The following is a 27,467-nucleotide window of genomic DNA, read 5'->3' as shown; positions in this document are numbered from 1 at the left end:
GGACATATATACACTACCAAACGTAAGGTAGATAGCTAGTGGGAAGCAGCCGCATAGCACAGGGAGATCAGCTCGGTGCTTTGTGACCTCCTGGAGGGGAGGGATAGGGAGGGTGGGAGGGAGGGAGATGCAAGAGGGAAGAGATATGGGAACATATGTATAACTGATTCACTTTGTTATAAAGCAGAAACTAACACACTAATTGTAAAGCAATTATACCCCAATAAAGATGTTAAAAAAAAAAAAGAAATTGCAGTATATATAATCGAATACTACTCAGCTGTAAAAAGAATGAAAGCCTGCCAGTTGCGACAATGTGGATGGGCCTTGAAGGTATTATGTTAAGTGAAATAAGTCAGAAGGAGAAAGACAGATCCTGAACGATTTCACCCATATGTGGAATCTAAAAAACAAATGAACAAACAAAATAAAACAAAAACAAACTCAGTGATACAGAGAGTAGATTAGTGGTTACCAGAGGGAAAGGGGTTTGGAGGGTGGGCAAAATGGGTGAAGGGGGTCAGCTGTATGGTGATGGGTACTAACTACAGCTGTGGGGGTGATTACTTTGTAGTGTATACAGATGTCGAATTATAATGCTGTAAACCTGAAACCTGTATAATAACAAAAAACTTGTTGCAAAAGGTAGATCTTATTTGGATTCTGAGTCAAACAAATAAAGTACTACTTTATTTTATGCTACTCATGAGGCAACTGAAATATTGAACAATGACTGGCTATTCGATATTAAGAACTTATTGTGTTTCTTTGTTGTGATATTGTTGTTATGCTTCTAAAGTGTTTTTTAAGGATACACTCTGATATACTACAGATGAAATGATCTGATGTTTGGGACTTGCTTCAGAAAAATATGGGAGGCGGAGGAGTGGAGGAAGGTAAGGAGGAAACAAGATGTGTTGATAACGGTAGGAGCTGGAGTACATGCGGTGCTTTATGATATGCAGTCTTCTTTTTGATGTTGGCTATCATTTTGATATTGGCTAAAGCCTGACATAATATTTATTAAATTAGCCACTGTTTACATTTAAATGCACTCGTTACTCCAATAACTTACTACTGTCTTTAAGTTATTAACTCCACCCATTGGCGAAGCAGACCGCAAGGGCAATATTCTGAGCATGTGTAGCCTGCTAGGGCTGTGACTTTAGGCAACTTGCTTACCCTCTCCCTCTGGTCCCATGGTAACTTATTGCAGTTCTTGAAAACCACAAGCCTACTGGTGAAGAAAATACAGGATTCTGGATTTTAATGAATCCCAGACAGCTTTCTACAAGTAAGAAAATATACTGGGTAGGTTGACATGAATCCACAGCTCACGACTCTTCAAAGACCGATAACGATACGACCCTTCTCTTACGCTGGTCTTTCCCAAGTGGGAAATCACGTGATCCCCTCAGAGGCAAAGCCTGAAACATAGCATGTGGCTTTCAGCCCCCCCTCTAGCTCCGTCTTCTGGTTCTCTGGTTCTGTGCCACCTGAGAGTGTTCTCTCTGGAACATGATCGAGCCCCTGCCCACCTCTCTCCCCATCTCAAATAGTCTCCCTGTCCACTACATTCCAGCCACACTGGCCTAGGTTTGTCCTTCAAAAACACCTCCCTCTTCTCTTTTCCTGCCAGGAAAAGAATGCTCTTTTCCTGATTTTCACACAGCTCCTTTTCATTCAAGCCTCTGTTTAAACATCATTGCTGAGGAACCTTCCCTGAACGCCCACCCACCGTTGCCCCTCTTCCCCAGTACACAACACGTTTTTATTTTCATATTAGCACCTAACGCTGCTTGATATCTTCTTGTCCAGGCTGTGTTTATTATTTCGATCCCTCAGTAGAATAGGAAGTCCACGGAAGAGGACGCTTGTCTGCTTATGGACCACTGCCTCCCTAGCTACTAGAATAGTTCTTGGCACATACTAGGAACTCAATAAATACAGGTTGATTTAATGCATGCCTAAATCCAAGAATCAATAAGGGGTTGAAACTGAAACATACCAACAGCGTCAGAGAGTCCGTAGACCCTTTGGCCATAGGCATCCGTCTTATCCCAGATGAAGGTGTAGGCCAGGTTGGGAGAGGCCTGGAATGACTTCTGGAAGAGGTGCCCCTCTACAGCTACCATGAGATGAACCTTGATGAGGTTCAGGGGCACCGTGGACTGGGTCATGGTGATCTTCAGCAGCGACTTGTAGCCTGCGGTCCTGGAGCTCAGGTAGCGAAGCTTCACGTTGGAACCAGGGAGCTCAATTTCTTCATGAAGAACCTGGAGAGGGAACGCAAGGTAGATACACTGCATCAAAGGCACCCCGGCAGCTGGGCTGCTTGCAACCCAAGGCTACCTGTCTGCTACCACCCCCACCAAAGAATCACGCCTTACGGGGGAGTGCAAGAACCACATTCCATGGCTGAGAAGAGAGAAACCGCCCCCCCCCCCCGACAACCAAAACTTTATCCTGCACTACGGAGCAAAGTGGCTGAGGTTATTATTTTTGGATTAATAATTATTCTTGGTCACTGTTGTGCTTCTTTTTAAAACCACGCTGTTGGCAAAAGATGTAAATAAGAACAGCAGGCTTTATTGCTAGTTGCATGCAAGGAGGCCACAAGAGGCTGTAATTATATGAACCTGCAACTTCCACCGACAATTGCTATAAAGCAACAGGGAGGCAATAATGTAATATGCCCTCTGTCGTAACACTGATGTAGATCGTTAAAGCGCCTCTTATCATGTATCTCTGTGACTAACAGGAATAAAAAGCAATTTGCAGGTGCGTTGCACATATGTGTATTGTTTTTATTCTATTAAAAGCTCCAGTGACTGCTAAAGTCTGGAAACATCCGGAATGTCCAGGAGAGATTCAGTTTTCTCTCCAGTGACTACAAATTCTACTGCATTCTTACTTTTTGTCCCTCCCCCTTAATATTAGTTTCTGGCTTATCCAGGCAGAGAGAGATGGTGGGAGGAAGTCAGCCAGCCAGTTTGGGGCAGGGCAGTATTGAGAGTCCCACCCTGGTACCCGGTGCTCCTACCTGGGTCTCAGGCACGATGGGATTCTGCCCAGGGGCAGCGCTGAAGAAGGTGGACAGCGGGGAGGAGATGATGATTGGATCCGGCCGGACAAAGCCACTGAGGTCACAGCTGGGGATGGAGTTCTCCTCTGTCTTCATCACCAGAGTGTCCATGGCATAAAAGCTATTCCACGGCAGCCACACGGTACGCTCCTGGCTCATGAACGGGGCTCGCTCAAAGTGCAGGGTCAAGGAGGCGCCGCCATTGGCGATCAGGTCAAACCTGGAGAGGGGGTAAGTGAGCTCACTGAGAGGGGTGAACTCACCTGCAGACCAGGTAGGTGCTCTGGCCTCCAGGCTTAAAGTAGTGGGAGGGGCGGAGCAGGCAGGAGAAGAACACGGGCTTTGTGGGAACCCAAACTCTACCACTTACTAGTTGTGTGACTGTGGGCAAGTTGCTAACCCTCTCTCAGCCCCCGTTTTTTCATCTGAGAAACGGAAATAATTATACCAATGTCCCGGTGTGGCTGAGAGGATGAAATTTTGTGATGAATTCAAAGTAGGGGTCAGCCGACTCGGCCCATGAGCTACCACGACCTGTTTTGGTAAAAAGTTTTATTGGAATCCCAGCCACGCCCATTGATTGGCTTATCCTCTCCAGCTGTTTCTGACCTACAGTGGAAGAGCCTGGTAGTTTTAACAGGAACCATATGGCATCAAAGCCTAAAATAGATACTACCTGGCCCTTTACAGAAAATGTATGTCCCCCTCCTCCCCCCTGCCCAGGTGTAAAGCATTTAGCATCGTGCTAGGCTAATAGGAGTCTTCACTACATAGTGGAGTTACAATGATTCGATTCTAGGACACAGGGAGGAGCTCATGAAAGCTTTCTTTTCATCAACCTGTACTGTTTCTGTTGGTTTCACAGAACCTTAACGTTTTTTGAGATATAATTGACATATAATATTATATTAGTTTCAGGTGTACAACATAATTCAATATTTGTATATACTGTGAAATGATCACCACCATAAATCCATTCATCACCACACCTAGTTACAATTTTTTTTTCTTGTGCTAAAAACTTTTAAGATCTGTCTCAGCGACTTTCAAATATACAATGTGGTAATAGTAACTATAGTCACCATGTTATACATACATCCAGGACTTATTTAACACTAGAAGTGTGGACTTTTTAAACCCCTTCATCCATTTTGCCTTGTTTCTGATACTTTTTTCCAAAACACAAATTTATTTGGCATTTGGATGAAATGGTTTCTGATATTTTTGACAATCGTTCTTAAACTATATTCCTGTTTTCCTCCAGAGCTGGATGGAAGTGTGTTACTAGTAAAGTAAAATAAAGGTAGTTCTTCCCCAATTAATGGAAAAGAACGTTAATGGCGAGAAGTCTCTCAATTTTGTGCTTTACTCCTCCGCCGGGATCTCAACTCTTTGAGGGCAGTGGTACTCCCTTGTATACACTTCAGAATCCCCAGCAACCAGCAGAGTTCCTGGATCACAGTAAAAACTCAATGAAAATATACGGACTCACTGGCTTCACTGAATTTTGGTAACACTTTTAGTGTTTTTCAATAGACGTAAAACGAGTGAACATGGAACATATGAATATTAAGGTAAATATCATGGTGGAAGAGTTTATTCTATTAATTTGTTTATATTTTATTTTGGGACATGCACGCTGCTGGGGACGCTTTTTCTTTTTAAATTTATTTATTTTTGGCTGCATTGTGTCTTCGTTGCTGCACGTGGGCTTTCTCTAGTTGCGGCCAGCGGGGGCTACTCTTGGCTGTGGTGCGCGGGCTTCTCATCACGGTGGCTTCTCTTTGTTGTGGAGCACGGGCTCTAGGCACAAGGGCTTCAGTAGTTGTGGTGCATGGGGTCAGTTGCTCCGCGGCATGTGGGATCTTCCCAGACCAGGGCTCAAACCCGTGTCCCCTGCATTGGCAGGCAGATTCTTAACCACTGTACCACCAGGGACGCCCGGGGATGGTTTTGTAGCGGGTACAGGAGAGTCAAATGTTTTGAAGTGAAATTGTTCCTCGTTGGGATGATAGCATCAAACCACCCATGTCTGTGGCACATACCACTACACAACAGATTGCGGGATTCCTCGGAGCATTTCCAAACACACCCTGTGACTTCCAGGGCTTTGCTACCTGGACAAGCTGAAGAATCACCGATCCATGAGGTTGGATAGATGAACTGGGAAGTGGATTTAGGCGATAATTAGTCAGGAAGCAGCTGAGAGGGATCGGGGAGCATAAGGTGGTGAGAAACCTCAGACCGAGGACTCAGAAATGTCCTCTGGTGTCGTCACAGGACTTACAGGGCAAGAACACTGGCTTCTAAGAATGAACAAGCACCGAGGCAGCTCGGCATGGTACACCTTCACAGTCCTAGTGCTTTCAGCTAATTAGAATTGCCTGCACCTAGTGAATACCGAGAATATTTGGTTTCACAGGTGAAAATAGGAGGACAGGGCTACTGTGGGCTGGTGATTTTTGAAACTACCTGCAAGGCTACCTTAGGACATTAGAAAAAAAGCCCAGATTCTTCACCAGAGAAAGGCAAGATTCACAGCACATGAAACGTTTATGATTTTCCAGGTTCCAGTTTTATAGAAAAAGTGTTGCATCAGATTTACATCAACCGTCTCCTCTTTCATTTGGAATAGAATACAATAGCGTGTCTGTGTGTGTTTTAAGGCTAGGGTGGGTGAGTTGTTTTCCCCTTCCCACAGATTTCGTTTCTTCTTTTTATCTTTTTCTTTAAATTTCAAGTCCATGCCCAACGGATTAAGGAAACGACAGCTTTCATCTTGGTGGAGGCTGCATGGGTGCGGGTTTTCAATCAGAGGATAATAGGGAAAGGTTGCCTCCTTCACACCGCAGGGTGACAGCTAAATGTATCTAATTAGGCTTCTCTGATTACATCCCACCCCCTCAAAACAGGAGCAAAAATAACACAACTCCTAAAGCCACAGATGAAAGCAGAAGGGGTTCACCACAGGACACTGTGGCATGTGGATCCTTGTCACCCTGCACTGCCTTTGATTTAAAATAAAATAGAAGTGAGGTTCCAAGAGCTACTCTCCCTTCCTTCTGGCCTCTGCCACACACACACACACACACACACACACACACACACACACACACTCACAGAAAAGCATTTACCTGCCATGGAAAAAGCATTGCTGTGGGCAGCCCTGGAGAGGTTGGCCATTCTAGTTATTTTCCATTTCTGAGACCATACTAAAATATATATATATATATATATATATATATATATATATATATATAGGGGGGATTCTCCCTAGAGATCTGGCCTGGTGGGTCTCCCCCCAGTCCACAAGGGGGAGGCACGTGGTTCCAAGCCAACAGCACCATCTGTCTCTTTGCAGCCTCAATCCTAAGTAAGTGGAGCCCCATAAAGCTACTTACGTGCCATCTTGGCGGGTAATGGTGTAGCCGTATTTTGGATACTTGACAAAAGACACGTTCACACCAATCAGGGGAGTTCCATCTGTAGTTACTACTTGGCCTCGGATGAGAGAAACCAAGCTGAGAGAAAGAGAAACACAAGCTTTTGAGCCCCAGGCAGGAGAACAAGGGGACAAGGGAGTGTCGTAGAGTTCCCCTTCCCCATTGCCCACCCCCCCATCCCCTCTGGTCCCTAAGGCAAGGACGAGACCTTTAAACATGAACTTCTGGCTTCACACAATCACATCTCCACGAGAGATGTGGGCCAGAGGGATGTCTCAATGCAGGCGTTCCCCGAGGAACAGTCTGGGGTGAAATCCACGGGCAGCATCTTCAGTCACTCTGCTGGGCGATGGGGTCCCCTGTGCACACTCCCTCTGCCCTCAGCCTCACTCCGTTTCTTGACATCACTTGCCTTTTGCTTGGCCCGAGCTTCAGGCTGCCCCTCATCACTCATGTTTGTGCCTTAGCCTGGCACGGAGAGTATTATCCTCGGGTGAGAGCTTCCCCATCTGCCTACTCATTTCCTTTTTTGGCCGTGGAGGAAGGCACTGTTACTCTTCTCCTCCAGGCTGGGATGACAGAGGGAGTGGGGGGTTGGGTGGTGGGAGCACACAAAGGTTTTTTATGAGGCTGGGACATATACATACATTATTTTTCCTGTTGCCCTTTAAGAGCAAAGTTTCTCACAATCCATGCCATCCTGAGGAAAAGAGAACATTAGAGATTTTTTTTTTTTTTTTCTGGTAGAACTATCTTGGATTCTGGATTCCATGTAACTATGTATTTCTCTTACATCAAATTCCTGCTACCAGGATTTGGGGCAGGGGAGCGGGGAGGTGATATACCTCTCAGCTTTTTGCCACCATGAGAGAAAGCCCCCCTCTCTCCAGATCACAGTAATTAGAACTTTCCCAAAGATGCCAGCATTCAACCAGCTCCTTCTGGGAAATCCCATAAAGCAATAGAGATGCCACAATAGTCTACTCAAAATCCATGCAGAGAGAATGCACATGCCTCACTTCACCTGAATTCTCCTGACTTCATAGAGAAATGGGCTAATGAGAAGTTCCATTTTTGTACTAAGTTTCCAGCCTACCAGGCAGGTTTGCAGCTGTACCGTTGGCCTTCAAGCCACTGGGCAATATGGCGAAGGCAGAGAGGTTCTCAGGCGTTCAGATTCTTGGACACACTCCCAATTTCTGGACCAGGTAATCAAGCTGACCCGTTCTTTGCCAGAATCTTGTCCAAGTCTCCTCAATTTTTTGGAATGCACTTATTTCTGCAGTCCCAGGTGAACCCAAAACTGGAGGGATGCTCTCTCCAAGCACCTCTCTTTTCTATTAGCAATCCCCCCAACTGTTCAACTCCCACCCCTTGGTGATCTCAGGAGGGTTTAGACTGTTCCACTGACAGCTCTAATTGTCTGCTACTGGCTGCCTATCAAATGAATTCCATTTTTAGCTGGTTCCAACCACAATGCCATACAGTCTTTTGAAAATGGAAAACTAATTTATGAAAATAATTCTTTCGTTCAATTCCATTTCCTTATCTTAGCTCAGACTAAGATTTCTTTCAGGCCTTCCTAGACACTATTTTAAAATCAGTGATGTGTGTTGATGACCACAAGGTACAAGCTGCTTGTGATGAGAAAACAAAATTGGGAGTACATCCCACAGTGGAGTATTTTTCCCCTCCATTTTTTATACAACTGTTATTTCTTTTAAATCATTCCTGTAGCATAAGACTTTGCAGAGTGCCACAGGAATAAAGGGAGCTGGGTTGCCTGTGATTTCTACCCTCAATTTTCCTAATTCTTCACTGCTGCTGGCTTCCTATCGTCTCTAGGCAGTCAATTCGCAGAAAAGATTCAGCTAAGACATGCTATCAGTTCGTTCCTATTTATGATTATTGGTGTGTAACAATTATCACATTATCTAGATAGTGAGATCTGCTCTATAAATTATAGTGGTGGAGTCCAGGCATTTTAGTTATTTTTGTATGCCATTATCTAGGGGAAACGCCTTCTTAGCAGTCTTGAATTAAGCTCTTTTTTACTCCTAGCTTTGTCTTTCATTATTTGTCAGAGGATAATGCACTGAAATTCACATGCTTGGTGAACTTCAACCTATGTCTTGGAGTAACATTTTGCATTTCTGAATTATGGATCCAAGCCGACATGCTGGAGCGTGGAGCTTTCTCTAAAGCAAGCTTCTTTTGCCCAGATCTCTGGGGCTGGTATAGTCTACCAAATATTCCGGAGCCCCTGCCTGCTCCCTACATCTTGCCTCTAACTCAAGGTGCCTTCTGGGAGTGGTAACTACTGGTGAGGAGGAGAAGATTGATTTTCAAGGCACAGGTGAAGAAAGAGTATGAAGAGGAGATGAGGAAATTACTGGATTTAGGGTAGAAATAATAAAATGTTAATAGGAAGCCGACTGAAACAGAGCACGAGCCTTTGAAAGATGCCCTTACAGTCTAAGCAAACTGTATGCAGACCTCACCGAAATGCTCACGGACTAGTGCAAGGGCCTGTCATGAGTCTCTGGCAATGGGAATTATGTTCATAATTAAAAAGAAACATACCTACACAATCCCCGTCCCAGAACTGGGATTTAATAAGCAGGGAAAATATATTTTTGTTCCGAGATCTGTGGTTTATTTTTTTGAGGGTTACTCATATTAAAATAATATTACTGCGTGTAGTATAATCTGTACGTATTAATTTAATTTTAACAATCAAGAAAATAAAGTTTGAGGTTAAATAACTTGCCTAACATGACACAGCTAGAGGGTGTTGGGGGGGGTGGCTGAAATAGACAAGGGCTGAGATTATTTTTTTCTTTTCTACTTTATTTTTAGTAAAACCAGAACAGAGAGAGGCTAAAGTTGCTGGCCCACGGTGACCTCATTAAGAACCCTCATAGTCAAAGAGCTGCCAGGAATTGGGGCTGCACAGCTTCCCAGAGAGTTCTAAGGGGCTGTAGAATTAATTGGCTGTACCATTACCCACCACTTCCCCGTCCCACCCTCACCAGGCTCTCCCAGGGAGGAGCGGAGTCTCAGTCATGGCCTGATGATGTTTCCTCCCCAAAGTCTAATGAGGGAGGCTCCAAGACAATCACTTATAAGGGTAAGGGCTCCTCCAAGAAGTAAAGTCTGTTATTTCCTTTGCCAGCGAGAAGTCTGCTTAAGCAGTGTTATTTCCCGAGTTGCTTCAGGGTCTGCCCAGACCTAAGTGAGGATGAAGAAAACTAAGAGAAAGATGGCATGAAGAGGGCTGTCAGAGGGGTAAGGGGGCAGGGACAAGTGCCTAGTTCCTAGAGGTTCCCAGTTCTTATTTCTCCATGAGGAGGGGTGCCCCCAAGAAGATCACACCCACCATCCTCACATCTGCGGACACCAGCATTATCTGGACCCAGTCCGACCCAGAGTGAGATCAGAGATGTGCAGGCAGGCCTGAAGAACATCCCTGCCTCTCCTATCCTTCCTTCCGCCCTCAGAATCAGAAACAGTGCCTAGAAGACAGAACGGGCCAGGGGGTATCTCAAAGCCAACTCTTCCCCTTGCTTTGTCCTCCAGGGGTACACTTCTAACCTGCCCTGGCGGTGGTGGGGGGGAGAGGAGAGGCCAAGCTGATTACAAAATAAATCCAGAATTTGCCTCTAGAATATTCATAAGCCTCACATTAGCAACTGAGAGCAAATGGAAACTCAAGAGAAACTCCCATCCCACCCCTACCCCCCGCCACTTTGGAATGAGAAGGGGACACGCACTGGCACAATGTCTAGCACGAACTCGGCAATTAGCAGATGCCACTGATGGGGTGGGTGACTGTGAGGATTAGAGCCAACCTACTTCAAGCCTCTAGCTCATCACAGGCATTCAATAAATTCTAGCCACTGGCATCATCTTGACTCTAAGATGGCACAAATGCTAAGTTGTGTTATTAAGTTTATAACTGCTTTTAGAAAATACTCTGCTGAATGAAATATTTCGGGGATGATCAAATAAGAGCCACAAGGAGAGGTATGCTAAAAGGAGATTTAATATAACAATAATATCATAAAATAATAGATCGTAAAAATGATCTAGAAAGAAGGCAATCAACAGGTGTCTCTAAGCAGGTTCTGGGTTGCAGGTGGCCAAATCCCATAGAGGGACCAGGACTCTGCTCTGGAGCTTGACCCACAGAGAGGAAAGGGCCTTCTATGAACCAGAGCAGGGAGCTGCTCCCATGGGGTAGTTTCCAGGCCAACTAGGCCCACAGAAAAACCAGGAGCACTTCCTCCTGCTTGGACAGGAGGGGAAGCAGCGACCTCAGCCACCCGCGGGGACAGAAGGGCGCCTACCTGCTGTTGAAGGGGTTGTCTCCAGGAATGATGTGGGTGCTGTCTTTGCCGGCCAGGAGCTTGATGCGGTCATAGAAGGACTTCACTGCGGGTGAGTCTGTCTGGCCCTGCTTAATGATGTCCAGGGGGTCCCGGGACCCCCGACAGAGCAGGCTGTTCTGACAGGCTGACTGCAGGCAGCAGTCAGGGTCCAGGCAGTCCACCAGGCCATCTGGAAGGGCAGAGACAGAGCTGGGGGTCAGCAGATATCACGGCACAAAGCTGCTCTGAGATGCTAACACCTTGTCCCGAGCAGCCTCAACCCTTCCCAATGGTCTGAATTGGCAGGTTTCACACAACAAGCCTAGGATAATTCCACTATATACTCACAGGAAGTACAAGACTGAAAGGAAATACTTGAGAATGCGGACAAATGGTTATCCCCAGGTAGTAGATTAGTGTGTTTCTCTCTTTTTCTTTCTTGTATTTTTCTGGAATTTCTACTTTTTCTATCATGAGCAAGTAGTATTTGAGTGGTTGGCAATAAAAACAAACATGTTGCTCTTAAACAACATTGCGCAAAAGAATTACCTGTTGCCAGATCTCACGGGCCCGTGCTAATGGGTGTGCAAGTCATCAAAATGCATGGGATTCCTTAAATCTTGCTTCAATGGAGAAAAGCATTCCGTCCCTTCTCCCTCTAAGCCAGGGAGGGTACTGCTGACTAGTGGGAGAACCAGGGTGATGAGTTTGACACTTTCCAGGAAATGTGGAGAAATGGCTTTAGCTTGAGCACCCACAAACTAAGCCATTAGTTTCCCCAATTGCTCCTGGAACTATCTTCCCCATACCTGCAGGACTTTGAACATTCTGATTTATTTGCCTAGATTCCTGCCCCTCCACCTCTTTCCTGAGCTGATTCCTATTCATCTACCCTTCAACAAATATTTGAGTGCCATGAACATTCTGATTTATTTGCCTAGATTCCTGCCCCTCCACCTCTTTCCTGAGCTGATTCCTATTCATCTACCCTTCAACAAATATTTGAGTGCCATCCCTGTTCGGGAAATAAAACAGGGAACAAAGAATGATGGTGTCTGTCCTTAAGGAGCTGACAGTATAGTGGAGGAAACAGATTATGACTCATCCTTTAAGACCCAGACTAGGTGTGGCCTCCTCCAGGAAGCCTTCCTGATGATGCCGTGGCTAGGTTTGGTATTCCCGTTCTGTGTGTCCCTGAATCAGAGATTCTCAGAGGATGGTTTTGCGTCACAATCCTGTAGGGAGAATCAAGGGCCTACCCCAGAGCTCCCCAGGCATAGCTTCCAGGAGCAGGTCCTGGAGTCTGCACTTTAAACATGATTCTCAGGTGATTCTAATGCACAAGAAATACTAGAAGCCGCTGTTAAAGCCAACTTGCTTGTACTAGAATTAATTGTCTCCGTATGCTTGCCTTCCTGTCTGGAAAATGAGCTCTTTGAAAAGAACAGTGTCGTATTCGTTTTTATATTCATGCCTCGCTTAGTGCCAACCATGGAATCAGGCACTCAACAAATGTTTGTTGAATGAGTAAATGACTGTTTCCCATTCCTCACATGTCTGTTAGGGCTGAGGATGGGGGTGTTTAGGGCAGTGTTTGCTCCTTAGAATTCCTATTAGAATGGATTAGTTAGCCAACCCTTCTTCACTCTGCTGGGAATTGATTGAATACACAGTGTAGGAGCTTGGAGAGTAACTTGCTTACATGTAACTCCCTGATTTGATAGCGAGGCATTTTGGGGCCATAATTAGCATCACAGAAACATGCACTCCAACCCTGGGCTGTGACTTGACAAACACTTGAACTGGAACACTGAATCAGAGGCCTGGCTGTGTGCTTTAAATTTACTACAGTGTAATTTTTTGGCATTACCCTTTACGTTTGGTTCCACTAATGAAATAGAAATATTTAATTTCACCAAAGTTCCACTGTAATTTAGCAATTAATGTACAATGATTTTAATGCACTACTTTCTTTTTAGCAAACAAACAAATTAGGAGGTTGCATGTTCTGCTCGGCTTTAAATTACTAACACTAGCCTCTCATTTTCCACGTGGGCAAATGTTGCTCGTGTGCCTCGTAACACATTTAGATTTACAAAGTTTTCTGGAAACGCAGACACAGGAGGGTGAGCAGGCACGCACGCTTGAAATTTAGAGACTTTCAAAGTCATGGCTCTGAGCACCTCAGCCTGATGTGCTGGTTGAATCGGCTGCCCCCCAGGGGCCCGCAAATCTCAGACCCAAGAAACGGTGCTGGAGAAGTGTATCTCAGCAGCAGAATGATGCTGAGGTACCATGTCAGACCCACGTTCAGATCATCCAGGGGCTCCCAGGGCCCTTGGCAGAATAAGAAAAAGAAAAGAATAGAAAATAAAAAGGGAGAGTATTCTGCCTCTACCATCACCTTCCGTGGAGCGCCTTCATTAGACAGAAGGAATCCACCACGGAATGCCTGCTTCAGATTTAAAAATATCCTGCTGAGACATGTTGGCAGTGCTTCATCCAGCCGCTGCAGAAACTTCTCAGGTGAGAAGAAAGCCACTGTTATTAGCACTATAGAGTTCTTTAAGGCCACTGGCCTCGTCCCATTAGGAGTTCCATCCATCTCTGGTGGCCTTTTCCTCCTGAAGCTGGGAATGTGCCACCTCCCACCCCCAACCCCTTTCCATACAACCAGCTTGAGGGCCTCACATCAGGAGTGAATAATAAATTACAGACAGTCTTGCCTATTAAGCACTGAACGTTTTCCTCTCCCAACCCCCTCTAGTCTGCTACTCCTTCTGTGACTGTGACTGCTTCAAAAGCATGGACCTCAAATTTCCCCACTGTTTTGTTGACTCCAGGCTTTTTATTCAAGGGCCTGTCTGGCAGGAGATGTCGTACAAACACATCAGCAATAGCAGATGGCAAATGCTAACAAAAAGGGGATAAAAAGGATAGAAATGATTTCCTCCTACATATTTACATTTACCTGCTCCAGAGATGGTGCATTTGGGGTTCTATCCGTTACTAAGTGTGAGCATACGTTACGCCTGTAATGACCTCATCATGTTTCGTGATTATGGCCTGCTGCCGCCGAACACTTGCAGACAACACTGTGAACTTGAAACTGGCACTCCAATCTCCCCGTGGCCTGTCAGTCATGAGAAGCGCATCTTTATGCCAGCAAGCCCCTCGCATGGAGTCTGACATGGCAATCTTCAGTAAATTACCCTGTCACTGACAATCTTGCAGTTATCTCGCAAACAATCAAGCAAGCAATCAAACTGTTCTGAATTGCCAGTTCAGGACCTGAGAGGCTGCCAATGTCTCCATTCAACAGGGGCATGAAAGCGGCACAGCCCCCCTACGACACTGGACGATTTATTTTTTTTATTTATCCACCTCCTTATTTGTTTGTCTGCTTGGCTTTTTTCCTGGTGAGAGAGGTTTGCAGAGTCTTCGAAAAGGGCCCCATTCTGACTCAGCGGTTATGGGAAAGTGACCCAGGCCTTCCCCATCGGCTCACAGTGGTGCCCTGCATCTGCTTAATAAACATCCTCATTTACTCCACTCTGTGAGATGTGGCCGCCGCCTATCACCTAGGTGCTTTCTGTTAGAACGTACGCTAAATCATAGCTCTGGCTGTGTTCCACACACGTACGTCATATGCTACTTGTAGTGGCCACTTCAGAGAAATATGGACGTGCAGAAACTTTCTGGGGAACGGTAGGTTAGGCATTCTTTGTCTTGCTTTTGATAAAGAAAATCAGAGAATCTTTCATAACAGTTCTGGCAACGTGACGCAGAAATCAGGTTAAGGCTACATTGAAGCCTTTGGATTGGAATTCCCAAGGTAAAAAGCCAAAAAGTCTATACAGCGTCAAAGGTAAGAGCCTGGCCTGTGGAATCCTCTAGGCTCTGGCTGTGTGAGCTTAGAAAGATAATCAACCTGGCTGAAACTCAATTTCTTTGCCTTTAAAACTGAGTGATAGGGCTTCCCTGGTGGCGCAGTGGTTGAGAGTCTGCCTGCCAAAGCAGGGGACACGGGTTCGTGCCCCGGTCCAGGAAGATCCCACATGCCGCGGAGCGGCTGGGCCCGTGAGCCATGGCCGCTGAGCCTGCGCGTCCGGAGCCTGTGCTCCGCAACAGGAGAGGCCACAGCAGTGAGAGGCCCGCGTACCGCAAAAAAAACAACAAAAAAAACTGAGTGATAACAATGCATATATCATAGGGTTATGTGATGGGGAGTTGACAGATAGAGTCTGGCATCCAGTATGTGTTCAATGAACAGTAGGTATTACTATAACCAGAAACTCCCTGAAGTTTTCCACTTTTTCAATTTATAAAAACTGGACATAAAAATAAATGAAATGAATGTCCCCTGATTAGAGTCATTCACTGGTATGTGCTATAGGTAGGTTGCATCTTGGCAAGAAGGCTATGCTTTCAAATAGTGATACGATAATAATAATGGGTGGTAATAATAAATGCTATATATTGCACAGGATTTACATATATTCTTGATTTAAATCCTCATGGTAACCCTGCAAAGCAGAATAATATAACCCTTAAGCTGCAGACTCTGGATCAGGGTATCTGGGTTTGAATCTCAGATCAGCGACCACCAATCTGCTGACCCTGGACAGCTCTGTGCCTCAGTTTCCTTATGTACAAAATGAAGAAGATGATAACATTAGAAGGTGCTGTTGGGAGGATGAAAGCAGTTATTACATATTCAGGACTTGGAAGAGTGCCTGGTGTAGCAAGCGCTCACTAAACTGTGTATCATCCCCCGCATCACGGTATCATCCATCCTACAGAGTTGGAAACTGAGGCTCCGAGAAGCCGAGTAAGTTAGCCAAGAGGCGGGGCAGCAGCTTTGGAGAAAAAGTAGGAAAAGGCAACCCATGAGATCATCACCCTTGTCTTCTTCATTATCGGAAGGAGGAGATGTTTCCTTCCCAAAGGGAGGCTGAAGACAGGGCAGTGGACACCCATCAAGCTGGCAAAGTGTGAGCAGCCATGAGATTTAATCACTTCTGAAGGCCTGTCTGCTCCTACAGCTGGGGAAGTGTTTGGCTGTTTGAGATGAACATCTGAAAAGGAATCAACATGAGAAACAAGATGCCTGGGAATTCATTCCCTGCAAGGCAGGCTGCTGAGGACCATACTATCTACCTGTGAGGCTCAAAGCCCCTTTCAGCTGTTTACTGCTGGCACAAGGTTGCACTTCTGGGCGGCCTCTCCCGTTGCGGAGCACAGGCTCCAGACGCGCAGGCTCAGCGGCCATGGCTCACGGGCCCAGCCGCTCCGCGGCATGTGGGATCTTCCCAGACCGGGGTACGAACCTGCGTCCCCTGCATCGGCAGGTGGACTCTCAACCACTGCACCACCAGGGAAGCCCTGCAAGACTTTTTAAGGAGCTCCTAAACAGTCAAGAGATTTAACCTCAAAGCCTTAATTGAACACCTACTAGCGATGCTACACTCAAGGGGAAGGGGGTCACGGGTAAACAGAGAGGTTACAGAGAAGCCACAGCAAACATCTGAATATTTCCGAGTTGGCTGAAACATGCACAGCTTTTCTGTCTCGGGAAGGCTGCCTGAGTCCATGCATCACTCCTACACGGAAGCAAAGTCTCCAGGAATGAGAGGAGGTTTATTTCATTTGTGTCCTCTTTGATCTTCGTAAACTGGGCAGCTTTGGGAGAATCCAGATGGAAGCATTTGGGGCAGTTTTGGGTGCCTTTTGTTCCCTGCAGCTTGGTTTGCAAGTGACTCCCTCTACAACCTGCATGAGCTCTCCGGTTTCCTTGGGCGGTAAAGCCTTCAGAGGAAGATCCGAATTTACTTTTCTTAGTTTTATTTTGCGACAGGGTGGCACAAATCGACTCCCACAATTCACTGCAGGCGCCATGGATAGCGCTGCTAGCGTCTGCAGGAAGCACTCGTTTGGGAACTAGGCAGCAGCTCAGATTTGAAAAATGAGCCCCACTCTTCCCAGACCGTGGTTTGCTGAGAGGGGCTACCAACCACCAAATCTACCTTCCCCACTCAGTGGGTCAGGAGGCCGTAGGGTGGACTGGGTAAAACATGGGCTTTGAAGACTACATAGTCTTTCATGTATAGGATGCTCGAGAACAGGCAAAGTTCATGAATTACAGTAGGAAGCTAGAAATTGTGGTCACCTTAATGGGGAGGTATTAGCTGGAAAAGAATATAGGGGGCTTTTCAGGTTCTGGGAATTTTCTAGATCTTCATCTTATTCACTTGGCTTCACTGGTGAATATGTCTATAAAAATTCATCAAGGTGTATATTTAAGATTATGCACTTTATGTATTTGCTAACAGACTGACTTTAGGCAAGATAATCACCCTCTCTGTGCCCTGTTCCCCTTATGTACAAAGTAGGCATGATGGTGAGGGTGAGGATGGTGATGGTGATGGTGATGGTGATGGTGATGCTTCAAGGAGCACTGGGAGGACTAAAGAAGATAATCCACATAAGGTCCTTAGAACAGTTGTGAGCACCCAGTAACCTACTAAGAGTCTCAGTCATTTCTACTTCTTTTCTTCTTTGTGAGTCTTCTTGGCATCATATATGTCTGTTTCGCATCCAGAGTGAGGTACTTGCCAAATTCTCATTTTCCCAGGAAAAATACAGGGAGTTAAGGTGGTGAACGCAATATACCCTAGGGCTATTTTTTTTTAAAAAATAAATTTATTTATTTATTTATTTTTTGCTGCGTTGGGTCTTCGTTGATGTGTGTGGGCTTTCTCTAGTTGAGGCGAGCAGGGGCTACTCTTCGTTGCGGTGCGTGGGCTTCTCATTGCAGTGGCTTCTCTTGTTGCTGAGCACGGGCTCTAGGTGTGCGGGCTTCAGTAGTTGTGGCACGTGGGCTCAGTAGCTATGGCTTGTGGGCTGTAGAGCGCAGGCTCAGTAGTTGTGGCGTACGGGCTTTGTTGCTCCGCGGCATGTGGGATCTTCCCGGACTAGGGATTGAACCTGTGTCCCCTGCATTGGCAGGCGGATTCTTTACCACTGCGCCACCAGGGATGTCCCCGTAGGGCTACTTTTGAGATCGGTTAACAATGGGGAGGTGGGGAAATCAATGAAGCAGTGGCAGGAGAAGGCAGGAGGCAACAAGCTGGGGCAAGAAGGGCGAGTCCTGCGCTGTCTGCTCTTTGTGATGGAAATGAAGAGGGACCAGGGGGCGCTGGAGAGCACCCTTCTCGGAGGGCTGGCAAAAGCCAAAGGTTCCTGAATTTTAGCCAGCAGCATAAAGGGGTTCTTGAGTAAAGAAGAAATATGGCGACCATAGCATTTGTTTTGTCTCCGGAGTTATTTTGTTTTAAGGTGAGCTCCTGCAGGACTGTGAGGAAAGTGTGGGGGGCTCCTGGCTAATATTTTTCTGCCCGGCCCCTATCTATATAAACAATTTGAGTTTCCCAAATCAGCATACCAGCATTATTCTGGCAGCCTGATCTTACATAAGCTTGCAAAACATACACTCCTTCAGCCAGCAGGAGCAATCGCCTTGCCAATCTGCCCTCTAGAATTGAGGCTGGGCATTGGACCCTGAGATAGCTCAGAGATGCAAATCTTCCAACACCTTAGGGTATCTGGTCAACCCTACATGCATGGGGGTGGAGGTGAGGAGAGGCAGAGGGTCAGAGAGCACCCTGAAAGGGAGAAACAGGGCCCAGGGCTAATGGGGGTCCTAGTCCGGGTGAGGGTGCTCTTCCCAGACAGCATTGCTGATCCTGGCCAGTCCCTGCCACTGGAACAGCACTTAGAAAATTTTAAGGTGGGCACTCCAAAGCTCAGGGAACCTCTGGGCTCCTATCCCAGTTAGACAAATAACATAATAATACAGGCTTTAGAGTCAGAATGGTCTGGTTTTAAAACCTGTTCCATCGTTCATTAGTTATGTAAATTTGGCAAGTGACTGACCTCCTGTGACTCAGTGTTCCCAGCTATAGAATGGACTTAATAGCACCTACGTCACCAGAGAGCACGGAGATGCTAAGACGGGCCCCGTGAAATGAGAAGATGAAGGTACTGCACTTAACACAGAGGAAGAACTCAATAAAGGGAGGCTATTCTCAATGATACTTCCTGCTCTCCACCGGGGAAAGGCACTGTTCTATTTGCATTTTACCCAATGCCTGCTGACAAGTTGGAAGTGAGGGATAATTGAAAGTATTCTGGCTTGATGTAACTAGGAAGTGAAAGGAATGGGCAAGGCTGACTTGATTTAACCTGGCAATATGAGATTAGTTCTTCATTGCTGCTGTTAGGTCTCCCGCATTGCCAACCTTTTAAAGCAATAGATTGGCTGACAGTGTGCTCATTTGGAAGGTTTCACCTGCCATTAATACCCTGGCTGCCTGATGGACTGTCTTTCAGCAGGCATCTTGCCTCTCCCTCCACAGGGCAACCGCCATCCTTAAACATTGCAAGAAGTAAAATTGTATTTGCACTCCTTCTGGAAGGCCTGTTGGAAGTTTTCCTCTTGCTTCTTGTCAACTCATTTTGTCAGTCTGTGAATTCCAAGCCCCGGGATCCTTGCCCCAAAAGCACCTTCCAGCTTTTCCTATAACTTAGCAATGGAAGATCCATCATGTCCAACCAGAGATCTGGCAGAGCGGAGGCCTCCCTGAGAGCTGCTTTGCTGGCTTTCCTAGTCTTCAGGATGGATGTGGGAAAGAAAGCAAAGGCTTCCTAGGACAACCCAGGCACTGTTACTGAAGGCAGGGATATGATCCAGGTAAGACCTCTCTTTGATATGACTCTGGCTTTACCGCGAAGCTACTGGGGCATCTGGTCGACCCCACATGGCTGGGGGTGGGGATGAAGGATGGTAGAAATTTTCTGACAATGATCTTGAAGTGTGTATCTAGTTGTTTTTGTTTTTTTTTTGAATGGTTCTTCATCAGAAATGAAACAGACGGACAAAAACCAAAACACTATTAACCAAACCCTTTAAAACCAATGCTTCTCAAATTCTAACCAGCATCAGAATCACCTGGGGAACTTGTTAAAATGTAGATTCTAATTCTGTAGTCCTAGACTGGGGCTCGAGAGCCTGCACTTCTTACAGGGTCCTAGGTGATGCTGACGCTGGTGCTCTGAGCACCGTACTTCTATAAGTCAGGCACTAAACCACTACTGGTCAAGTTGTGCTCCCTGATTTCTTGTCCTGGAATCACCTCAGTGATGTTAAAATACTGATCCCGGTTGTCACCCACACCTCCTAAATTTCTGAGGGTGGAAACTAGGAATCTGCATTTTAATGAAAAGGCCCCAATGATTCCTTAGTTCACTAAAGCTTGAGACCCCCTGCTCTGAATTATTGAAACACCTTTCAGATATCCACAGCAGCACAACTGACCCTCAGGAACTAAACCAGCTTTTCCAAATTATGCCTCCTGGGGATGTTAACAGGGGTTCCCTGAAATAGAAATGGAGGTGGGACAGGAGGGTCTGTGGTCAAATGCAGTTTGGGAGATGCTGGTTAAACAAAGTTAAACTGCTTTAATCACACCGGGAGTTCTCAGAGCCCTTGATGAGTGAATATGCATTAGGACTCTTTACTGTTGCAATGGAGTGTGCGGTATTTCCTGACCAAGGACCCCGTTTGGCTTGGAGCATCTCCCTGCAACAGTCTCCCCGCAATCAGCCTTACTGGTTGGGGAGCACTTCATGAGAACACAGAGCTCTAGGTTTGGGGGTTCTATCCCAGGAAGGACCAGCCAAACCTTCATCTATTCAACAGTCACAAGTGGCAGCCCCAGGCTTGATTGTCTCATAAAATGCAGGTTTTTGGCTGATCAGGCCCAATGCAAACCACGTCATCACTACTAGCACACCAGCTCAGAGCCTCTGTCCTTGGGCTCCCAGAGCCTCCCCCAAACCAATGCCATTTCAGCATAGGGGTCCTGTGCTAGGTGACAGTATCCTGGGGGTTCAGCACGACCATGAAGTGTTAATGGCAACCATGTCTTATGAGAGTCGATAGTTGGCATTTAGGAAAAGCTTACTAAGTGCCAGGCACCATGCTAAGTGCTTTACACGCATCCTCTCACTAAATCACCACCAGAACTCTAGGCACCATTAGCCCTGCTGTTTACAGATGAAGATCTGCAGATTTAGAGAGAGGTTAAATACCTCGCCTAAGACCGTGCAGCTTTCGTATGGTGGGGCTGGGTTCTGAACCCAGTTTGCTGCACTCCAACGTTAAATCCTACATGCAGCTGCCATGATAGGTCTGTTACCGTTAAACATTCCGAGTGGCCGATACACAGGAGGTGTTGTACCTGCCACTAAGACATGCTTAGGGCCTGCACCAAGCTCTTTTACTTAAGGCAGGACTACGTCAAACAGAAGAGGGACAATTTAAAGACATACTGAAGGGGCGATTTATTTTTTGGAAAACTGGGACACAGAATGTTTTCGTTGCCCTCTGCCCCAGCTCCTAACTTTACCAGCTTACACTTCTGACTTGGGTGGACCACCACAGGGCTGTCCCCCTCACCAGCAGCTTAAGCTCCTCTGTGCTTTCTCAGCCTGCATCATGCAACCTTATCCAGACACCATCCAGTAAGGCTCACAAGAACCCTTTGAGGAGGCTTCTGTGATCTCTACTTCGCAGATAAAGAAACTGAGGCTCAGAGAGGTTAAGGGCCTTGCCCACAATCACACAGCAAGTAAATGATGGAGGAGTGATTCACCCCTAGGCTGTCCACCTCCGAAGCCTACACTCTTGGTTTCTACCCTCCATTCTTCATAAGAGGCTGTGAGTGGTCACAGCCATATCAAGGTTCCCTGTGAATGTTGTAGAATGTGAGGAAGGAAAGGCCAAGCCTTCAGAAAACATTTTTTTTCTAGTTGCCGTTTCTTTTGGTCTTTCTCTTTCACTCTCCCTCTCTCTCTCTCTCCCTCTCTCCCTTCTTCCCCACCCCCTCCCACTGCTGCTTCTCCACAACCCAGACACAGGCTCAAGGAATAATGATCTCACTTGATCAGAAAGTTTTCACCTTGGACATCCCTGACAGGCCTCTCTGGCACAGTCTCACCCTTGTTAGCCCAGGGCCATGTTTGTATCCCCAGGGGCTTTCTACCCTGCCTGCAGCTGTCTTCCCCCCTTTCCTGTTACAAAAAACCAGTGGCAACAGAGAGCAGGGGCCTCTGATCTCAGCCACTCATTTCCCCACGTGCTCGCCCTTGCCCTGCTGTTTCTGGCCTCTCCCAGCCCGGTCTGCTCCACCCCACATGCCTGTTGACCTCATCAACCACCATTTCCAAGAGCCCACTGACAGGTCAGACAGAAGTGAGCCGATGGCCGGGGAGTCCAGGCCCGGCCTGGGGTGGCAGCCTGGTGGGGTGCCAGGCAGTGACCTGCTGGGCCCCTCAGAAAGGAAAGGGGCTGTCACCACCGACACCTCTGAGCAACAAGCCGGAACAGTGACTTTCCGCCTGAGGAGAGATCCCGTCTCTTGCGGGGGGCGGTGGGAGGACCGGCCCCAAAGCTGAGAGAATTAGCAGCTTTGATGACCGTGTAAAGAACAGACAAATACCCACAGCCCTGCAACTGGGAGAAGGACCAGACTCAGCTATCTACAAACTTCCTGCTAGACTAGGGAAATCAGAAGTACGAATTTCCTAAACACGGCCATTACTACACTCCAGGCACTGTGCTGAACGCTCCCTAGAGATTTTCTCATTTAATCTTCACATCCAGTCTGCTGCGTTGGTACTAGGAGCTGGTATTGTATTGCCAGTTATGAACACAGCATCTGGAGGTCGGCAACACATTGTCTGTGTGGCTTTGGGCTAGTTACTTTACCTCTCTGAGCCTCAGCTTCCTCATCGGTAAAATGGAAATAGTAATCATATCAGCATAATAGAGCTGTTGTGAAAGACTAAATAAGCTTTATGCAAAAGCATTCAGCGGAGAGTAACCATTGGTTTACTCTGGCTTCCTCACTATTCCACATCTGGCCAAGCAAGCCATCGTGTGGGACGTCTGGGCTCACTCAACAGCCATCCCTGGCCGCCCCTGCCTTTCCTCCCGTCCTGGAGGAGGGAGCTTGCCTACCTACTGCCATCAGCCCACAGGAAGCCGATACACAGGGTGAGCAAAGTCGGCCACAGAGGTGAAAAGCAGCAGAATCACGTGTTCACGTCTCAGTGAAACAAACAGTGTATCTTACGTTTGGATTTTCTTGGCATTGAGAAAATGGTGTCAGTGATATACAGTGACTTGGGTGTCACTGTCTGTATGCAATGTGTTTCTTTCATCCCCAAATGAAACTTATTCATCCTAAAATAATCTACTGAATAAATGATAACTGCTTTTTATCCTAGATACTTCTCATTAAAGCTTTCATTCTTCAATTCATTTAATAAGGAATTGACCAAGACAGACAGGGACCCTGAGGTTGTGGGTCTAGATTCGAGAGGGAAAACAATGAACAAATAAATGTATAATAGACTTTGCAAGAGTGATAGTGCTTTGAAGAAAAGTAAAGCAGGGTAAAGGGTTGCAGAGGGTTGGAGGGGAGCCAGGGATGGCATCTCTGAGGAAGTCACGTTTGGGTAGAAACCTAAATGAAACGAGGAAACAAGTCACAGAAACATCTGAGGGAAAAGCATTCTGGGCAGAGGGAACAGCAGGTGCAAACGGCCAGGGTTGGGCTGTATTTTGTGAGCTATGGGAAGAACAAGATGGTGGATGCTGGCCCAGCGGAGGGAGAGGAATAGAAGGACAAAATGAGATCAGATGGAAGCGGGCACCTGCTGATGCAAAGCAATGGCCAACGTTGCACCTGGACGCCATTCTTCGGGAGATGAGACGCCCTGGGAAAATACCAGAAGAGGCGTGATATGACCTGACTCTTAAAAGAATTCTTCTGAGGGCTCTGTGTGGGATAGACTGGCAGCTGCAGGAACAGTAGCCCAGCCTAGCAAAGCTGGTGGCATGATCTGGGTGGAGGTGGGAAGACATTAAGAAACCAGGGCCTTCATAATTAAGAACAGAGATTGGAGGGGCCAGACAGGGGTGCGTCCACAGATCTGTGCGGCAACACGCAGGGACAAACGTGGCAGGAGAGAGAGCCAGGGAACCTGCCACAGAGATGTGAGCCCAGGAATGTCTGCAGCATCCATATGCCAATCAAGTCGCCACTGCCTTGAGAAGCAGAGCATCTCGGCTTGTCTCCCCATCAGGCAGCCCAGGGCCACCACGCCCGGAGACGTCACTCACTGCAGGCCCCCGAGCTCCCCTCTAAAGGGGACATATTGTGCCAAGTCAGTGGTTCCCAAAGTGTCAGCATCATCTGGGTATTCGCTAGAAATGCACGTCAGCGGGCCCCATACCAGACCTATCGGACGAGAAACTGGGGGAGAGGCTCATGCCTTCCGGTGACTCTGAGGCCCACTGACCCACCAGAAGCACTGTGCTAAGCGTTTTGCACGCATAAACTCATCTATGCCTCACAGTGTCCTATAAGGTAGGAACCGTCATTAGCCCCACTTTACGGAGGACAAAACTGAGGCTCAGAGAGAGGGAGAGAGAATGACTTGCTTCGGCTCACACTGTGGAGCAGTGGAGGGGCCAGGACGTGAACCAAAGCTTCCTGACCCCAAAGCCTCGTTACCACCCTGCCAGGCTGCTTCCTCCTGCCACGGGCAATGAGGAAACGTAAGGAAAGGCCCTTCTTTCTTCCCTGCTCTGAGCATGTGTGTTCAGGAATAATCCAAGTAGACACATCAGTTTGAAGGAAGAGGGGTCGTTGCGATTTTGGGGACCAAGATGCTAAGTGGAGGGAGGTAAAGCCAATACGTGGGGTAAAGTGCACTCTGCCCAGCCTGGCACACACGACCTGTCTCTGTCTGTCCAGACCTGCTTCCCCAACCTCTCCCTCCTCAACTCTGCACACCCTGAGCCTTCTCAGATGTCCCCACATGTGCTCTGCTGCCTCTGGCCTCTGTGCCTTTGCCATTTTCTTTGCCCACAATGCCCTTCTCTCTTGCCTAATCTAATTCCTCTGTAGCTTTCAAAATTCAAGCTTTACCGGCTCTGGAAGCCTTCAATGTCCCTCTGCTGGTCTGCCATCACCCCTTGGCCTTATGTCTATCATGGACACTTAGGATACAGCTTTGCAGTGACTGGTTTCACGTATGCCTCACCCCTCCATGAGACTGTGGATTCTTTGCGGGTCTGTGTGTCTCGTTCATTCCTGCAGAGGAGAGATTTGGTGTATATTTGTTGAATGACTAAATGATTTGGGGGGTTCGTTCCAAGAGTGTGGCTTGTTTGTGGGGGAGGTGTTTGCCACCATCACCATCAATGAGAAGAGGTCTGTGCAGGGCAGGGACGGGAGGCGGTGAGGAAGGCCCACGTGGGGTGCAAAATTAAAGAAGGCGCTCACTCTCAGGTGTGAGGTTCCTCCGTTCATCCTAGTGGGTCTCAGATAGATCTTGGCTCAAACGAGCAATGCCAGGCACCTGTTCTCTGAATGGTGACTGGGTCCCTTTGGGGGAAGCATGTACTGGATTTAAAGCCAGGAAACTAAGCCTCTGGCTCCTATCTGCCCCACCCTGCTACGTGGCCTTGAAGAAGTTACTTTCCCTCTCTGGGCTTTGCAGCTGCTGAAGACTGTATATTTCAGCCTTTCTGTATCTGACATTCCTGGGCTCCATGATCTCCCTATCTCATGAAGACATAGCGTCCCTCAGTGCGTGGCCCTACCCATGGGTACTGCTGGTAGTGCTGGCTGGGCAGATCAAGGATGAAATACCTTGAGGATTGAAAAGGGAGGGAATTCCCTGGAAGAGGCTTGGATTTTGCTGTGTGTGGAGAGATACGGAAGCACTGGGCACAGAGCTTTGGGGGACACCTTGCAGTTTTCTTTGGATTCACATTTGGCCGCATAATTCTGGCCCCTCTCCAATCCCCCAGAGCTCGTGGCTGAGAAGATGGAAAGTCAAAGAAAAGAGCACAGGCTTTGGGGCAGCTGTTCTCGCTGCAGTGTGGAGAACGCCTAGCTATTTAAAGTCCAACTGCTCCACTTTCCCCCGCTGGCCCCCCCGCCGGCATTCCATTGCAGAAGTACTTTGTGGCAAAAATGCACTCCAGATCCAAAACGGGGAGCGGGGGGTGGGGGGAAGCTAACACCAAGGCTATTTTTCAGAATGCTGTAGAATTCGTGCTGCGGAGGGGCTGAGGGTGTTAAGGAGGTCTGCCCTGCTCTGATCCCAGACACGAAACTCAGGTGCTGCGAGGGGCCTACAAGGAGGGCTCTTAACCTGCTTCCTGAACCCTGACTTGGCTACATTCTAGCTGGAGGACCTGGGTAAGCCACTTCACTTCTCCGGCCCTTAGTTTCTGCTTCTATGTAAAGGGTAATAAGAGGCTCTCAGGGCTCTCATGGGCTATTGCCATGATTTATTTGGGCAGTTTGGTAACGTCTGAGCACCGGCCTGGCCTCTTAATAAGTGCTCCATGCATCGGGCCTTTGACATCGAACCAAAGGACACTCCCTGCGTTGGTACCGTCCAGCTCCTCCGGTACGTTCCTGGGAGATGCTAGCGTCTACATCAGATCTGTCAGCCCTGGCATGACTGACATTTTGGGCTGGACCATTCTTTGTGGTGAGGCTGTCCTGTGCACACGGGACGTTTAGCGGCATCCCTGGCCTCCACCCACTAGATGCCGGCAGCATCTCCTCTCTTTCTCCTTGTTGTGACTCATAAAATGTCAGACACTGACGATGTCCCCCGGACAGCAAGGTCACCCTCTGTAGGGAGCAACTGGCCTGGACTGAGGGGAGGACTGTGGGAGCCACAGAGCTAATCATGGCACCGGGGCCCTTGAACCTTCATTCAGATGCTGGTCACAGAAACCAAGAGGGTAATCTCTGCCATCTAGATGGTTTCTCTGGCCAAGGCAAAAAGAGAGGAAACCAACAGAATGATACAAATGTTACCTCTCTGCCACCAGTTAAACCTGTGTTTTGATCCTTTAATTCCCTAAAATAAGTCCTCAGTGATTTAAATTATTAACTCTTTTTTGCAGATTATGCATTTTAATTACAATTTTATGATGAATATTTGATTTGTTATCTAATCAGGGAAAAATATATAATCCCTTAAGAGACACTTAATAACCATTTAAACTATTAAAGATTTGATTCGAAAAGACTGAAGGTGCTATGTTAGGTAAACTCATGAACGACAAATTCCACGGTCAAATAAATTTACTGTGAAAGGGGAAAGTTTCTTACTATGCGAAAGTTTTACCTTGGAGGTGATTTTTCCGAAGACCTTTTTGCGACAGCACACATTCTGTACTTATTTGAACCTCCTTCAGAAACAACTTCCAAATTTCATTAGTGTTGTAGAAGAAATGTGATGCTGGCTTTAAGGTAGAAAAGCAGTATGCTGTAGTGGTTAGCGGAAAGGCCCGTTTTGAACATGACCTTCTTGAGGTACCTTATCTGGGAAATGGAAAAACTATGAAGAGGTAGACTCATAAACCTTGCACTTCTGGTGTGAAGAAACAGATGACATAGAAGAAAGAAG

At 47.1% G+C, this 27,467-nt stretch overlaps 1 protein-coding gene across 1 annotated transcript in view; it reads right to left on the bottom strand.

Annotated features, from left to right (window-relative positions):
- Nucleotides 1-27,467, bottom strand: part of TENM2 (teneurin transmembrane protein 2) — a 465,471-nt gene that overhangs the window by 94,292 nt on the left and 343,712 nt on the right. The window contains exons 14-17 of the mRNA XM_089909643.1: nt 10,878-11,088; nt 6,487-6,606; nt 3,044-3,305; nt 2,009-2,276 (exon numbers count right to left, since the gene is read on the bottom strand). Of these exons, the coding sequence (XP_089765769.1) occupies nt 2,009-2,276; nt 3,044-3,305; nt 6,487-6,606; nt 10,878-11,088 (861 nt within the window). The remainder of the gene's footprint in view (nt 1-2,008; nt 2,277-3,043; nt 3,306-6,486; nt 6,607-10,877; nt 11,089-27,467) is intronic.

Source organism: Delphinapterus leucas, chromosome 3 (genome assembly GCF_059928025.1).
Source record: "Delphinapterus leucas isolate spDelLeu-1000000601 "Yukka" chromosome 3, BTC_Dleu_Yukka2, whole genome shotgun sequence".
NCBI lineage: Eukaryota > Metazoa > Chordata > Mammalia > Artiodactyla > Monodontidae > Delphinapterus > Delphinapterus leucas.
Note: the sequence above shows the minus strand (reverse complement) of the source record. Positions and strands in the feature narration are given on the sequence as shown.